This window comes from Haematobia irritans, chromosome 1, assembly GCF_050003625.1.
Source record: "Haematobia irritans isolate KBUSLIRL chromosome 1, ASM5000362v1, whole genome shotgun sequence".
Classification (NCBI taxonomy): Eukaryota; Metazoa; Arthropoda; class Insecta; order Diptera; family Muscidae; genus Haematobia; species Haematobia irritans.
The window spans coordinates 112,010,827-112,026,159 of NC_134397.1; the positions used below are offsets into that span (position 1 = coordinate 112,010,827).

At 39.2% G+C, this 15,333-nt stretch overlaps 2 protein-coding genes across 2 annotated transcripts; both read right to left on the minus strand.

The window, feature by feature from the left end:
• Window positions 1–3,492: 3,492 nt before the first annotated feature.
• Window positions 3,493–4,438, minus strand: LOC142231048 (uncharacterized). Its single transcript, XM_075301671.1, has 2 exons — window positions 3,919–4,438; window positions 3,493–3,848 (listed from the first exon to the last, which is right to left on the minus strand). Exons 1-2 carry the CDS (start codon window positions 4,436–4,438, stop codon window positions 3,493–3,495), a joined length of 876 nt encoding a protein of 291 aa, XP_075157786.1.
• A 101-nt stretch (window positions 4,439–4,539) lies between these two features.
• On the minus strand, window positions 4,540–11,317 carry LOC142231058 (uncharacterized). The gene is made up of 3 exons (XM_075301680.1): window positions 10,998–11,317; window positions 10,788–10,840; window positions 4,540–8,333 (listed from the first exon to the last, which is right to left on the minus strand). Exons 1-3 carry the CDS (start codon window positions 11,315–11,317, stop codon window positions 4,540–4,542), a joined length of 4,167 nt encoding a protein of 1,388 aa, XP_075157795.1.
• Between the last annotated feature and the right edge of the window lie 4,016 nt (window positions 11,318–15,333).

Consider the following 15,333-nt stretch of genomic DNA (forward strand, 5'->3'; position numbering starts at 1 on the left):
GAATTTGATAGACTTCTACAAAATCTATAGACTCAAAATTTAAGTCGGCTAATGCACTAGGGTGGAACACAATGTTAGTAAAAAAATATGGGAAACATTTAAATCTGAAGCAATTTTAAGGAAACTTCGGAAAAGTTTATTTATGATTTATCGCTCGATATATATGTATTAGAAGTTTGGGAAAATTAGAGTCATTTTTACAACTTTTCGACTAAGCAGTGGCGATTGTACAAGGAAAATGTTGGTATTTTGACCATTTTTGTCGAAATCAGAAAAACATATATATGGGAGCTATATCTAAATCTGAACCGATTTCAACCAAATTTGGCACGCATAGCTACAATGGTAATTCTACTCCCTGTGCAAAATTTCAACTAAATCGGAGCAAAAAATTTGCCTCTGTGGTCGTATGAGTGTAAATCGGGCGAAAGCTATATATGGGAGCTATATCTAGATCTGAACCGATTTCAACCAAATTTGGCACGCATAGCAACAATGCTAATTCTACTCCCTGTGGAAAATTTCAACTAAATCGGAGTTAAAAATTGGCCTCTGTTGTCATATGAGTGTTAATCGGCCGAAAGCTATATATGGGAGCTATATCTAAATCTGAACCGATTTCAATAAAATTCTGCATACTTGACTACACTACTAATTGTACCCTAATTTCAACCTAATTGGGATAAAACTCTAGCTTCTGGGACCGTATTAGTCCATATCGGGCGAAAGATATATATGGGAGCTATATCTAAATCTGAACCGATTTCAATAAAATCTGGCACACTTGACTCTAGTACTAATTGTTCTTCTTCTGCAAAATTTTAAGCAAATTAGGGTAAAACTCTGGCTTCTGGGGCCATATAAGTCCATATCGGGCGAAATATATATATGGAAGCTATATCTAAATCTGAACCGATTTCTTCCAAAATCAATAGGGTTCTATTCTGCTTTGCACATACTTGTGCCAAATTTGAAGTCGATTGGACTAAAACTGCGACCTAGACTTTGATTACAAAAATGTGTTCACGGACAGACGGACATCGCTATATCGACTCAAGAGCCCACCCTGAGCATTTTTGCCAAAGACACCATGTGTCTATCTCGTCTCCTTCTGGGTGTTGCAAACATATGCACTAACTTATAATACCCTGTTCCACAGTGTGGAGCAGGGTATAATAAAACTCAATTGAACAAATAATACAATGTTTGTACTATAATTTTCTCGAAGAGGAGCGGAGCGATTTTTTTTTCTCGGAGCGGAGCGGTTTTTTTTTTTTCCGGAGCGGGAGCGGAGCGGAGCGAAAAAAATGGACCGCTCCGGATCCCTGCATAGAACTGAAGCTAATGAGCGAATTGCGTCTGATAAAAGATACTGATTGAGAGATGTTTGAGGGGCGGATTTGGTATTGGATGGTGGGTATTTCTTGTTGACCTTCCGCTGATTTGAACCCGTCTTTACACGATTTTGTTGCGTCCGTTTTTTGTGTTGTGCTAGAGGCGTATGAGAATTTGGTGAAGGTTGCCATTTTGTCCCAACCCCAACATTTGAAGAAGCATAAACCATGTGCTCATTCGGATGTAACATGGTATGGTGGTACACCGAAAGAATTTTCTTCGTAAAAAGAACCAAAAATTTCGTTAAAAGTACGAAATTTGTCATTGTTTTACAACCAAAGAAACTTTTCCTTAAAAGTACGAAATATTTCGTACTTTTTACGAAGAAAAGTTCTTCCAAAATTTTCGTAGTTTGTAAGAAAAAAATTCGTACTCTTTATGAAAAATCTTCGTACTTTTTATGAAACAATTTCGTTCTTTTTATGAAAATGTTTCGTACTTTTTATGAAAAAATTTCGTAGTTGATTATCTTTTAGTGTACTAAACCTGTTTAGCCTCCCAAATCTAATGGGGACTTTTTATATCACCGGCGGAGCACTTCTGGAGCTATCCACAAAAAAAAAGAAAATTATGGCACAAGTTGAAAACACCATGCAGTGGCACAATAAAATTCTTGTAAAGGTTTAGTTTGTTCTCTTATTTCAGTTTATTTAAGCATTTCTTCTTTAGTTCAGTTTTATTTGTGATACAAATTTACGATTATATTCTTGCGATAATTACAATTTCAATCAAAATTTCAATATAATTTAAATTCGATGACTTCACGATGATTAAACCTTTTTTTGAACTAACACTCCTACACCAATTAATATAGTAATAGATAGATAGAGAATAAACTTAAGATTAAAGGATGGAAAAATATCCCAACTCCCACAAAGTGGCCATATTTCCACAATAACTCGATCTTAACATCCAATGAAAGTCCAGCCAATACAACTTCACAGATGGCGTTGACTTCTAACGTATCTCTAGTATCAACATCCCGGCCCCTTTGCAGTACTCTGCAAAAAAAATATGATAAAATAATTCAATTCCTTGTAAATGTTCTGGTACACCATCGATTCCAATATAACAAATTTTATAGATGAAAATTTCCCTCAAATGAAGATAAGGATAAAGTTAAGGCAAACAGGTTCCAGAGATGATATACCCAAAAATAGTAAATTGCGCGAGAGGTTTCCCGAACGTTCCACCAACGACTCCATTCCGTATAATTTTTGAATATAGATCACCCCCTAACGAAAGGTGTACCTCACCCGACATATAGAACTTGGGATCCGCCAGTTGCAGTCCTGGGTATTCGTCAATAATGCGACTATCCACTGATTTCTTTGGCGTCAATATTCTAAATCTTTTACGGACTTCCGCATATATCTGAATGGCATGGTTCATTCCGCTGCCTCCACGTAGTTCCAATGAGCACCTTACTCGGTTTCCAATTTTTACTAGCGGTTGGCCCAGTTTTCGGGCTAGAGACTCATCTATTATAGTCGTCTCCGCACTTTGATCTATTAAGGCTCGTTCATAAACATGGCGATCACCACAAACAATCTTCACAACCGCTGTCGGGCGGAGCATTATAGACTCGTGAATACTATACGAGTTAGAAGGGTTCATCAATTCCTTACGAGCAGGATCGTTTCTCGGGATGTATAGGAGACAACTTCTCTTGATTTGTTTGAGGACGAACTAGGTCCCACTTGACGCCTACTCTCGGACGAACTAGGTCCTTTTTGGCGTTTGGAGTCAGACGATCTAGGTCCTACTCCAATTTGAGATTTAGACGAACGAGGTCCTAGTCTCTTAACCACACTTTTCACAACCTTTCTGGACGAACATGGTCCTGGTTTATGAAGCAAAGTATGGTGCATATCACCACATTTCTTACATCGTCCCTAACTGCTACACGTGCGCCAGGTGTGATCGTGGGCCGAACAGCCGGCACAATGTTTGTATATTGAGACAATCCTCATTCGTTCTGAGTAGTCCATTGTCAGGAATTTTCTCGGTTCTCTGAATAATATTTCTTTGCCTTAACCATTGTACAAAATTAACTGAAAGGAAAAAAAATAAAAAGAAAGGAAAGAAATTTTCTGGTTAATCCATAGGAAGAGGAACCAGTTTAACTATGGGACGTACAAGCGGACCCTTCGACGTTCGGATCTCAGCAACCCTGACCTTTCCATCCGCTCCTGGGAAAACCTCTGATATTCGGCCTAACCTCCATTCACTAGGTGGCAAATTGTCATCTCGAATGACAACCATATCTCCTACCTTTAGATTCGACTCAACAGTTTTCCATTTATTCCGCTTAACTATCTCCTTCAAGTATTCCTCTTTCCAACGCATACACAAATTTTGGTTAATTGCTTTTACCCTTTGCCAACGATTCATGATAGAAAGGGGAGCCTCATTGATCTGTGGCTCTGGGGGTGACAAAATTGGACCACCAACTAAAAAATGCCCAGGAGTAAGGGCGTCAACACATGAAACGTCCTCCGATAAAGGGCAGAGAGTTCAAACAAGATTCAATTCGGGCTAAAAGCGTGGAAAATTCTTCAAAAGTGTATCTCAAGTTGAACGTAATTCTTCTAAAATGATGTTTGAAGGATTGGACGCCTGCTTCCCACAGGCCACCCATATGTGGCGCTCCCGCTGGATTAAAATGCCAATTTAAACCATTATTAGAGTAACTTTGAACTATCTCTGAACTTGTATTTCGAATGAAATTTCGAAAATCTGACCGCAATGCCCTTGACGCTCCTACGAAATTCGTCCCATTATCCGAAAACATTTCCTTGGGACAGCCACGGCGAGAAACAAACCTGGCAAATGCCGCTAAAAAGGTAGCTGTTGTTAAATCGCTAACAGCTTCCAAATGAATCGCTCTGGTTGCGAAGCAAACAAAAATCGACGCATAGCCCTTGGTAATCAGACAAGCTCTCCCTCTATAATTTTTGATATCAAAAGGACCGGCAAAATCAACACCCGTTCTCGTAAACGGCCTGTCAATAATTGTCGTAGCCACCGGTAAAGATGCCATAATCTGTTCCTTCGACCGTTTCGAACAAATCGCACAAATTCTGCACTTGGCTATGACAGATCTTATTAAATTTCTAGATCTTGGGATCCAGAACTCAGTTCTCAGAACTCTGAGAACTGATTTCCTCCATGTAAAGTAATTTTGTGAATAAAGGTTATCAAGAGCCGTGAAAGTTGGCTCTCGTATGGCAATATAATTGGATGTTTCTCATTAAATGACAAAGAGGTTGCATTAGCTAGACGTCCTCCTACTCGAATCAGTCCTTCCCCATCGATAAATGGATTTAAGTTAAGCAACTTGCTTGTAGTAGGCAGAGGACGGTCGTTTGATAACCTGAAATACTCGTCCGGAAAATAGACCTTCTGAGTGACAATAATTAGTTTTATTTTAACCAGTTGTGACTCACTAAACGAAGAGTGTTTTTCTGACATTTGTGACGACTTCCTCTTTACCAGTAAAACAAATCTGTAAACATATGACATTACTCGCAACGCTCTTGAGTATGATGAAAAGCGAAGAAGAATATCTTCAAAATCCTTAATATAAGTAAAATGTACATTTATGCTTCGACATTCTTCTTCAGTGTGAAATTCGTTCCCTAACTGAACATCCCAGACACTCGAAGCTCTCATCCATGATGGGCCATGCCACCACAAAGAATTTCCAATTAATCCATGTGATCGAACACCTCTTCTTATAATGTCTGCGGGGTTATGTTCTGAAACAACGTGTCTCCAACAGTCCTTCCCAACCAAATCTACAATTTTCGATACCCTGTTAGAAACGAAGGTTGTCCAGGAAGCAGGGGGTTTCTGAAGCCAAGCAAGCACGATCGTGGAATCACTCCAGCAAAAAAACTTGATACATTTATTGTCAAAGCTTAGATCCGCCCTCAAATCGCCTATTAGTTCTGCCAATAACAGTGCTCCACAAAGTTCCAATCTTGGTAATGAAATTGTCTTTAAAGGAGCTACCCTTGATTTAGCTAGCAACAAATGGGTTTGAATATCCCCATCAGCAGACTGTACCCGGGCGTACACATATGCTCCATACGCCTTCTCAGAAGCATCAGAGAAGCCATGAAATTCAATGTGGCAATTTGGGTCAAACCCAATCCAACGCGGTAGTTGAACGTTGTTTAAGTTTTCATAATCCTTCACAAACTGCCTCCATTGAAGATCACTAGACTCAGTCAAGCACTCATCCCAATCTGTTTTTTCCGTCCATATTTGCTGCATCAACATCTTCGCCACAATAATTGCGGGCCCTAACCAGCCAGCAGGGTCGAATAGAGTAGAAATTATAGATAAAACCCTCCTCTTTGTAAAAATGTCCTCCTGAAGGATAGGTTTTACCGAAAAATAGAAACTATCCTTTTTGGCATTCCACCTAATGCCCAATGTCTTAGCCTTGCTTTCCTCATCAATTTCTAAAAAGTGCTCACTCAGAAGGTCTTCGGCTGGTAAATCCCTCAATATACGTTCATCATTTGAAGTCCACTTCTTCATAGAAAATCCCGCCGAAGATAAGGCCGTGATCAACTGATTGCGAGCGTCTAGAGCCAAAGAGATATCGTGTGATCCAGCGAGAGCATCATCAACATACATCATATGTCTTAAAATTCGTGCTGCCAATGGCAACTCATCCTCGACATCCTTGGCTAGCTGCAACAAACTCCGTATTGCCAAGAAAGGCGCGCAATTGATACCAAAGGTTACCGTTTTCAGTTCAAAATCTTCTACCGGCTGCCTAGGATTGTCTCGAAAAATTACTCTCTGGAAACGGGAGTGCCTATCATCGACAAGTATTTGGCGATACATCTTCTCAATGTCGCCATTAAAAACATAACGATAAAACCTCCATCTTATGATCAACAACGTCAAGTCGTTCTGTAAAACCGGCCCGGGGTAGAGAATATCGTTTAAGCTTAGGCCACTTGAAGTCGGACAAGATGCGTTGAAGACTACCCTCAGCTTCGTGGATGTGCTCTCCGGTTTCACCACCGCATGATGAGGCAAATAAAAATCAAGATCCCCTTCCGATGACTCAGCTACTTTAATCATCTGTCCTAAAATTTCGTATTCCCTTATTACGGTATCGTACATGTCTTTCAAATCCGGTTTCCGTAACAAAGAAGATTCATTCCTCAGAAACTGCCTGAATGCCTTGGTCCGGGACATTCCCAATCCTTTTCCTTCCGCATGTTGAGGTTTGAATGGCAGACACACGATAAACCGACCATCGGTGGACCTTCTAGTTGTTCTCGTGTATAAATCTTCACAATATGTTTCCTCCTCAGTCATAACAGGGGCCATTGGTGGTTCTTCCAGTTTCCAGAATTTCTCCAATTGTTGGGTCAAAGAAACCTCGGCGCAGAAGGAAACCGTCGTGCCACTCTCACTATCGAGCTGACCAGTCAATACCCATCCAAATATAGTGTTCTGGGCCACAAGTGAGCCAAGGACATTACGCTGAATACCATACAGAATAACTTGTGGGTAAACATCTGCACCAATTAAAATATCCACCTGATCGCTTTTCGCAAAGTACGGATCTGCTAATCTTATATCACCCACAGAAAAGCGTTCCGGGAGTGAAATGGAGGAACTAGGCAATCTCCCTGTCAGATGCGGAAGTACCAAACCACATATTTCTATTCTAATGTCATCATCCCTTCCTGATGTCAATTCAAATATACATTGTTTCTGAGTCAAACCGGCCAATGCATTGTTTAAACCAGATATCCTGGCGTTTATTCTTGTAGTCGGTAACCCGAGACGCCTCTGAAGCCTTTCTGAAATAAACGATGCTTGCGATCCAGGATCCAACAAAGCCCTCGCATTGTACAGTACCCCATTCACCCTAATATTCACTATGGCAGTACCTAATAAAACATGCCTGGACGATGTAGCAAAACAGTTCTGAATATCCTGCTCCCTGTGAGAACTCTCCTGAAAATTATCTTGACCCGTAGCAGGACAGTCTACACCAACCGTGATAGAAGTGGATAATGAGGTCTGCGAATCCCTGTGTAACAGCGTGTTATGTCGAAGCTTACATCTCTCGCAGCTGAGTTTACTAGAACATTGGTTCAACCTGTGTTTATTACTAAAACAATTAATGCAAAGATTATTCTTCTTAATGACAGCAAATCTATCCTCCTGACTCATCCGTAAGAATTTATTACAATTCTTCAGAAAATGATCCTGGGAGCAGGCAAAACAACTAATTTTATTAGAACTAGTCTGGTAGGTCCTCAATTTCCTCTGTGAAGGAGGTTCGTTAACATCAACATGGGAAAAATCGAAAACGGTTTCCAACGACTGGAATCTAGCTGTCAAAAATCTATCAAGATCTGCCCATTTCGAAATTTCGGTCTTATCCTTCACTGTCTGTTCCCATAATGAAAGCGTTGTCATTGGAAGCCTGGTAGAGCACAAAAATACAAAAATTGGATCCCAGCTCTCAATGCACACTCCATGCAGCTTTAAAGAGGCAATGCAGTTATTAATCTCTCTCTGAATTCTTTTTATTTCCCCCGCGGACTCGTATTTGACAGGCAGCAAATTAAAAAGGATTTTGAGCTGACTATTAACTAGAATTCTTTTATTCTCATATCTGTCCTTCAGATTATTCCATGCAACTTCGAATCCTTCGTTAGTCAATTGAGACTTCTTAACAATCTCCAATGCCTCCCCTTGTGTATTCTGACGCAAGTAGAACAACTTCTCTACTGGGCTTATTGACTGACAATCGATATAAACAGCCGTAAACATATCCCTAAAGGATGGCCAAGAAAGGTAATCACCATGGAAAATTTCCGTAGTACAAGGAGGTAATCGCAAACGATGATCGTTACCTCTATTTTCCCCTGACTGAGAAGTCATCGGACTGGCTGAAAGCGCAGTGGACGTGAGAACGGACCTACTCAAAAAAGACTGAGAAAGTTCCCCCATCCCTGCGGCGCAGGTTATATATGCCTCCCTACACTGTCTAAAAAGATCAGACGCCTCCTTTTCCTGCTCCTCTGCGCATTCGCAGTCTACGTTAAATTTCTCGTAGGATGTCTTAACCTTGTTCCATAAACTTTTAAACTCCTCTTTACGTACCTCCACCGTATACATTGTGTGTGCCGCAGTAGACATCGCATTGTACTCCCTCTCAAATTCCAAAAATAATGCCGCAAACCTTTTAAACCGGATCCGCCATTTCGCGATATTACCCTATCTAAACCAGACTCAATCAATGTCTAAAAAATACAATCATTCTCCTTCTCTTATTGCAAATTATTTACTCTCGCTTTTAAGATCACTTCGACACCTCTTTATATGACAAGTGTCCAAGTGAATCAAATAGTAAATAGGATTCTCTTTCTCTCATTGAAAATTATTAACTTTCGCTTTAAGATCAATTTGATACCTCTTCATATGACAAGTGTCCGGCTCAAAAGTAAACCAAAAATTAACCTCGCACAGAGAAATATAAGTCATATACGTACGTACGCTGTTGGTGCACTCGCCGTAAAGGAAAAAATATAAGGATAGAAACCAAATAATTAAAGTAACATACCAGAACTCCAGACATTTACCAAAAAGAGCAAAGTAAAACAACCAAAACACACTGGTGAGAAGAGATCTTATTAACTTTTGCACAAGTTGTGTGTTCACCTTTTTTTTTTTTTGTTTTATTATTTCACTTGTCAACAGTTTGAATATAAGTTATTTTATTTTTCACTTTTCACTTTAGTTTTGATTTTGGTTTCCTTATCACATTTAATATATTGATTTATCCAAAAAAACCAACCACTCTTACAACAACAATACATTTGATCCAATCCAAATAATGAGCATGCTGGAGAGAAGGTCGAGGGTTGCCAGATCGCAGACTATAGGGAGGGATTTCAATCGTTTCAAGTAACTAAATTTTTAGTTTTTCAATATTTTCAACAATTATAATTAAAACACTGCACTTGTTTGGATATTGTGCTTCATACAAAACGCTCCTCTTGCTCCTAGATCCGGTTCGGAGGACCTTGATTATCTTTTCGTGTACTAAACCTGTTTAGCCTCCCAAATCTAATGGGGACTTTTTATATCACCGGCGGAGCACTTCTGGAGCTATCCACAAAAAAAAAAGAAAATTATGGCACAAGTTGAAAACACCATGCAGTGGCACAATAAAATTCTTGTAAAGGTTTAGTTTGTTCTCTTATTTCAGTTTATTTAAGCATTTCTTCTTTAGTTCAGTTTTATTTGTGATACAAATTTACGATTATATTCTTGCGATAATTACAATTTCAATCAAAATTTCAATATAATTTAAATTCGATGACTTCACGATGATTAAACCTTTTTTTTGAACTAACACTCCTACACCAATTAATATAGTAATAGATAGATAGAGAATAAACTTAAGATTAAAGGATGGAAAAATATCCCAACTCCCACAAAGTGGCCATATTTCCACAATAACTCGATCTTAACATCCAATGAAAGTCCAGCCAATACAACTTCACAGATGGCGTTGACTTCTAACGTATCTCTAGTATCAACAGTAGTTTTTATGAAAAATGTTCGTACTTTTTATGAAAAACTTTCGTACTTTTTTCTGAAAAATGTTCGAACTTTTAGAAAAAAAATTTATAGTCGAAAGTGCATTTGGTTGTAGTTGCAAGTGTGAAAAATGACATCACTACTTTACATCTTAAGTTTTTGAATAATTTTTAGTTTTATTGCTTCACTTTTATTCATAGCGCGCTATCACCCAAATGAGAAGTAGCATAGACTTGCATAAAAAAATAGAATAAAGGAATGCACTCAAGCACATTATAAAAGACAATTTAATGCCGCGAACGGAAATTTTACAACTTCAATGAAACTTCTTCGTTATTTCAAAGAAAATGTTTCGTACTTTTTATGAAGAAATTTTAACGCAGAATGTTTCGTAAAATATTCGTAAAAACTTCTTCACAAAATTCATGAAATGTGAAGAAAGTTTCGTTAAAAGTACGAACTTTTTACGAAGAAAAGTTAATGTAGAATGTTTCGTAAAAGTTTCGTATATTCGTAAAATGTTCTTCGTAAAATTTACGAAAATGAATGAAAATTTCGTTATTTTAATGAAGAATTCAGGGAGAATAGTTAATGAAGAATTCTTCGTAAAATTAACGAAGAGAATTCTTTCGGTGTAATTACGGCATTTACGACATTTTTTGAAAAGCATTTGGCAACTGTGTGACTCTTCGCTAAGCAATTTACGCAATATTTAAGTTGACGTACTGTTCGGCATCTGTCTATTAGCTTCATCCTTATAAATTTTGGACAGGTTCGTATACTGTGAAACCGCTTACACAACATGCAGCGATATATCTCTGCATTGCGTGATTCGTTGGAGTTAGCTGCTCTGTAAGGATAGAAAGTAAAGTGTGGTTAAAGTGAAAATAACTCTCCAATTTGTTGGAGATTTTGAATTAATGTAAATTTGATTCGGGTACGTTTAAGCACGGCAGTAAGCATAGTTTGACAATGGGCCGTTTTATGAGACCCATAGCAGTACGCACTTGAAAACACGAGTTTTTCCATCTAAACAGGGTTGAGTCTCTTCGATTCGACCAAGCCGCCATTCACTAGGCGGTAGTAGTTCGTCAATCACTACTACCAAATCACCTTTTTTGATATTACATTGTGGTGCTTTCCATTTGTAACGTTTTTGAAGCGGCTTCAAATAGTCTTCTTTCCAACGAATGGCGAACTGATGATAAATGGCCTTCAATCTTGTCCAACGATTTATTAACGAAAGGTTCGGAGATAGTGGTTCAGGTAAGGCTACCATCGGTGATCGTTTAAGGAAGTGGCCAGGTGTTAACGCACTTAGATCCATTGTTTCTTCCGAAAGAGCTGATATGGGACGGGAGTTGAGAACGCCTTCTATACAGCTAACAATGTGGCAAGTTGCTCAAACGTAAACCCATGTGTGCCTGGTAATTGTTTAAAATGGTGTTTTAAACTTTTAACAGCTGCTTCCCATATGAGGAGCATGATGTGGGATGAAGCTCCATTCGAGGCCATGGGACGAATATTTATTCGAAATATCAGATTATGAGCTTTTTATGAATTGGGCTCCTACAGTTTCGTCCATTGTCCGACACTACCTCGGAGGCCGCAGAAGACAAATCTGAGCACGGTTCCAAATGTACCGCTTTCGTTGCAAAACACACAAATACGTATACATATGCCTTAACAGATGGTGATTTACGTAAATATGACATTTTCAAGTCGAATGGACCGGCAAAATCTATTCCAGTTACATGGAAAGGTGGGGAAATAGTACAACGGTCAAGTGGTAATGGAGCCATCATTTGCGAGCACTGGTTTTGCTTAAAAATAACGCAGATTTTACATGTATGGATTATTGTTTTAACCCGCGGTTTAAGTCTAGCTATGTAGAATTTCATCTGCACCATTCTGCACATGAGCACGCAGTCTGCATGAGCTAAAAACTCATGCAATTGGGAAAGGTAGAGATAGAGAAATCTGGAATTGAACTGAAGAACAATTGGATGGCGCTCATTATAAGGAAGTGTCGATTGGGATGAACGTCCATTTACACGAAGAAGTTTGTCTTTGTCAAGAAATGGGTTCAGTGTTGACAAATAACTTTTTTGTGTCGTCCAGAAGAGAAGTGTACTCATCTTTAAAATAATAGCGATGAGATAGTTGAATTAGCCTTCGTCTTACAAACCATATCTCCTCGTGAGATAAATTTACACTGGAAAAGGTGTACTCAGATTTTGTACTAGGATGTAACCGTCGATAAAAACGAAAAATATAAGAGATAACTCTTAAAGTTCTATTACAAGAGGAAAATCTATCCAAAATATCCATATTTTCAGCCGTCACATGAAGATTTTGTACTAACTTTTTTGGTTCTAGACTACTTATGGGAATCATTTCTGGTCAAGAAGATAAAGAACCTGTAATCCATGAGGGACCATTCCACCATAACTTTGGGTCAACTACATCTTGAGGTTTGCAACCTCTTGTGCCTAGGTCCGCAGGGTTATCATGAGAGGGAACAATCAGAATTAACCACAACGTACACACAAGCACAATAAGCCGCTTTAGATGCATCAGCGAAGCCATGGATTTGAATGCGATCTGAAGGCATATATCGAATCCATCGAGGAATTTTTATATTCGCTATGTGTGAGAAATCTTCCATAAGAGACTCCCATGTTAGATGTGTGTCCAAGCCTTCCAGCCATAGCTGTTGCATAAGCATTTTGGCTCGTATGATGATTGGGGTTATCCAACCCACTGGGTCAAATAGTTGCGCGACTGCCGAGAGAATAGTTCGTTTTGCTATAGGTAAGGTTAGGTTAGGTGGCAGCCCGATGTATCAGGCTCACTTAGACTATTCAGTCCATTGTGATACCACATTGGTGAACTTCTCTCTTATCACTGAGTGCTGCCCGATTCCATGTTAAGCTCAATGACAAGGGACCTCCTTTTTATAGCCGAGTCCGAACGGCGTTCCACATTGCAGTGAAACCACGTAGAGAAGCTTTGAAACCCTCAGAAATGTCACCAGCATTACTGAGGTGGGATAATCCACCGCTGAAAAACTTGTTGGTGTTTGGTCGAAGCAGGAATCGAACCCACGACCTTGTGTATGCAAGGCGGGCTTGCTAACCATTGCACCACGGTGGCTCCTAAGCTCGTTTTGCTATACCTTTAGTTGTTTCTGTGTGATTCAAATATATGAAAAACTGTCTCTCAATTTGATTCCTAAAGTTTTTGTAGAACTATTCTCATCCAGCCTTAAAAAGTCTAGGTCATAGATATCTTCGGGAGGCAAATGGGCCAACTGCTGCGAATCATTGGCAGTTATTTTCTTTAAAGGGCAACCCGCTGACGTAAGAGTAAATATTAATTTGATTTGGAGCTCTTTTGTCTCTTCTAAAGAAAATCCACCGGAAAGTATGTCGTCCACATAAGTTTCTTTCCTTAATGTGTTAGATACTTCCGGGAACTATGTTTCATAGTCTGACGCAAGCTGAAGAAGGGTTCTGATCGCCAAAAACTGCGCTACACCAAATGTAACAGTGCGTAATTGATAATCTTTAACTGCGCTATCAGATGATATCTGATAGAGAATTCCTTGATATGGACGATCATTATTGGGGTGCACTACAATTTGCCGATACATTTTTTGAATGTCACCGCTGAAGACATATTTGTATTTTCTCCAGTTCAATACCGTAGATATCAGATCTGTTTGTAGAGTGGGACCAGTTAACAAAACGTCATTGAGGGAATATCCCGATTTAGAGAGGTATTGAACACAATTCGTACCTTGGTACTTTTGTGCTCGGGTCGAACTACTGCGCGATGCGGGAGGTAGAAAGAACAAAATTTTCCATCCGAAAAAAATTCTTCACACGAGGTTTCTTCCATGTGGCCCATCGACAAATATTCATCTAAAACCGCGTTGTACTGCACTTGTAACCCAGGGTTCTTTGACAAGGACTGTTCCATTCTGGACAATTGACCAGGGGCAATGAATCTTGAAGACCCAAGATGCATTGTTTCAGAAAATTCTTTCTTAAAAGGCAGTCTTACAGTGTAACGACCGTCAGATCCACGTACAGTGGTATTCCTGTACAATTCCTCACAATACTGATCCTCGTCTGATACTGGATGAGATGTGGGAATTTCTTCTAGTTCCAAAAATTTCTGCAGAATTTCATTAAGAGAGGAAATCTCAGAAGGAGATACATGGGTGGTGAATGTCTGAACTCGTTCTGCTCTCATGGGACCACTTAACACCCAGTCAAATACAGTGTTATAAGCAGATGCTTCCCCACAAATATTCCTCTTAATTCCGTCGATATTTAGTAGTCTTTCGGAGTCATTGCCCAGAATAAAGTCAATTTGCGAGGATTTATTGAAAGAGGGATCTGCTAGATCAATTTCTCTCAGATCGCTTGGGCATGAAACTGAAAATTAAACAGAAGGCAAACGCTGTGTTACCTTTGGGAGTACAATAGCAGTTATAGGTATCCTGAGATTGTATCTGGATGAGAAAAACACTAGTTCGCACTCTTTATTCGAGGATAGTTTTTTGTTCACCCATGCCAAAAATATCAAACGAGGCTTTCCGATATGGAATTCGAAGAATATCACGGATTCTTTCCGACAAAAACGTTCATTGCAAATCAGGGTCTATTAAAGCCCGAATTGTAAAGAGTTTCCCCCAGTGTTCAATTTGAACAAGTGCTGTACGAAGCAAAATAGTCTCATTGCTTGAAGAATAATTTGCTTGAAGCTGAACATTGCGTACAAGACCCGATGTCGACGGCCCTTCGTTCACATCCTTTCTATGGTTTCGACGAATTTCTGTTGTAATCGAGGCATTTTCCACCCTATCGCTCCCAGGCGCTGTGATAGTTTTACCTTTTAAATGCAAAAGAGTATGATGCGATTTGTGACATATAAAGTATTTATTTCTACTTTTGCATTTCTGTCTCTTATGAAACGGAGAGAGGCAATTATTGCATAACTTGTTTTTAAATACAAAGTCTATCCTCTCTTGCTCCGAAAAATTTTGGAATTTAGGACAAATACGCAATGAATGATTGCCCTCACATAAGGGACAAGAAGAATGCAATTTTTCCTGGGAATGGTAAACCTGAGTTCGATTAACCCGCTGGTCAGTGTAATTCTTTTGTAGAGCGAATGCTTGATAAACGCTCAACAATCTCAAAACGTTCGATGAGGAACTCATCCAGTTGAGACCACATCGGTAAATCGTTGTGGGATTTCACGGATTGTTCCCACAAGGATAATGTCTTATCTCGGAGCTTTTTCGAGATTAAATAAATCAAAATAAGATCC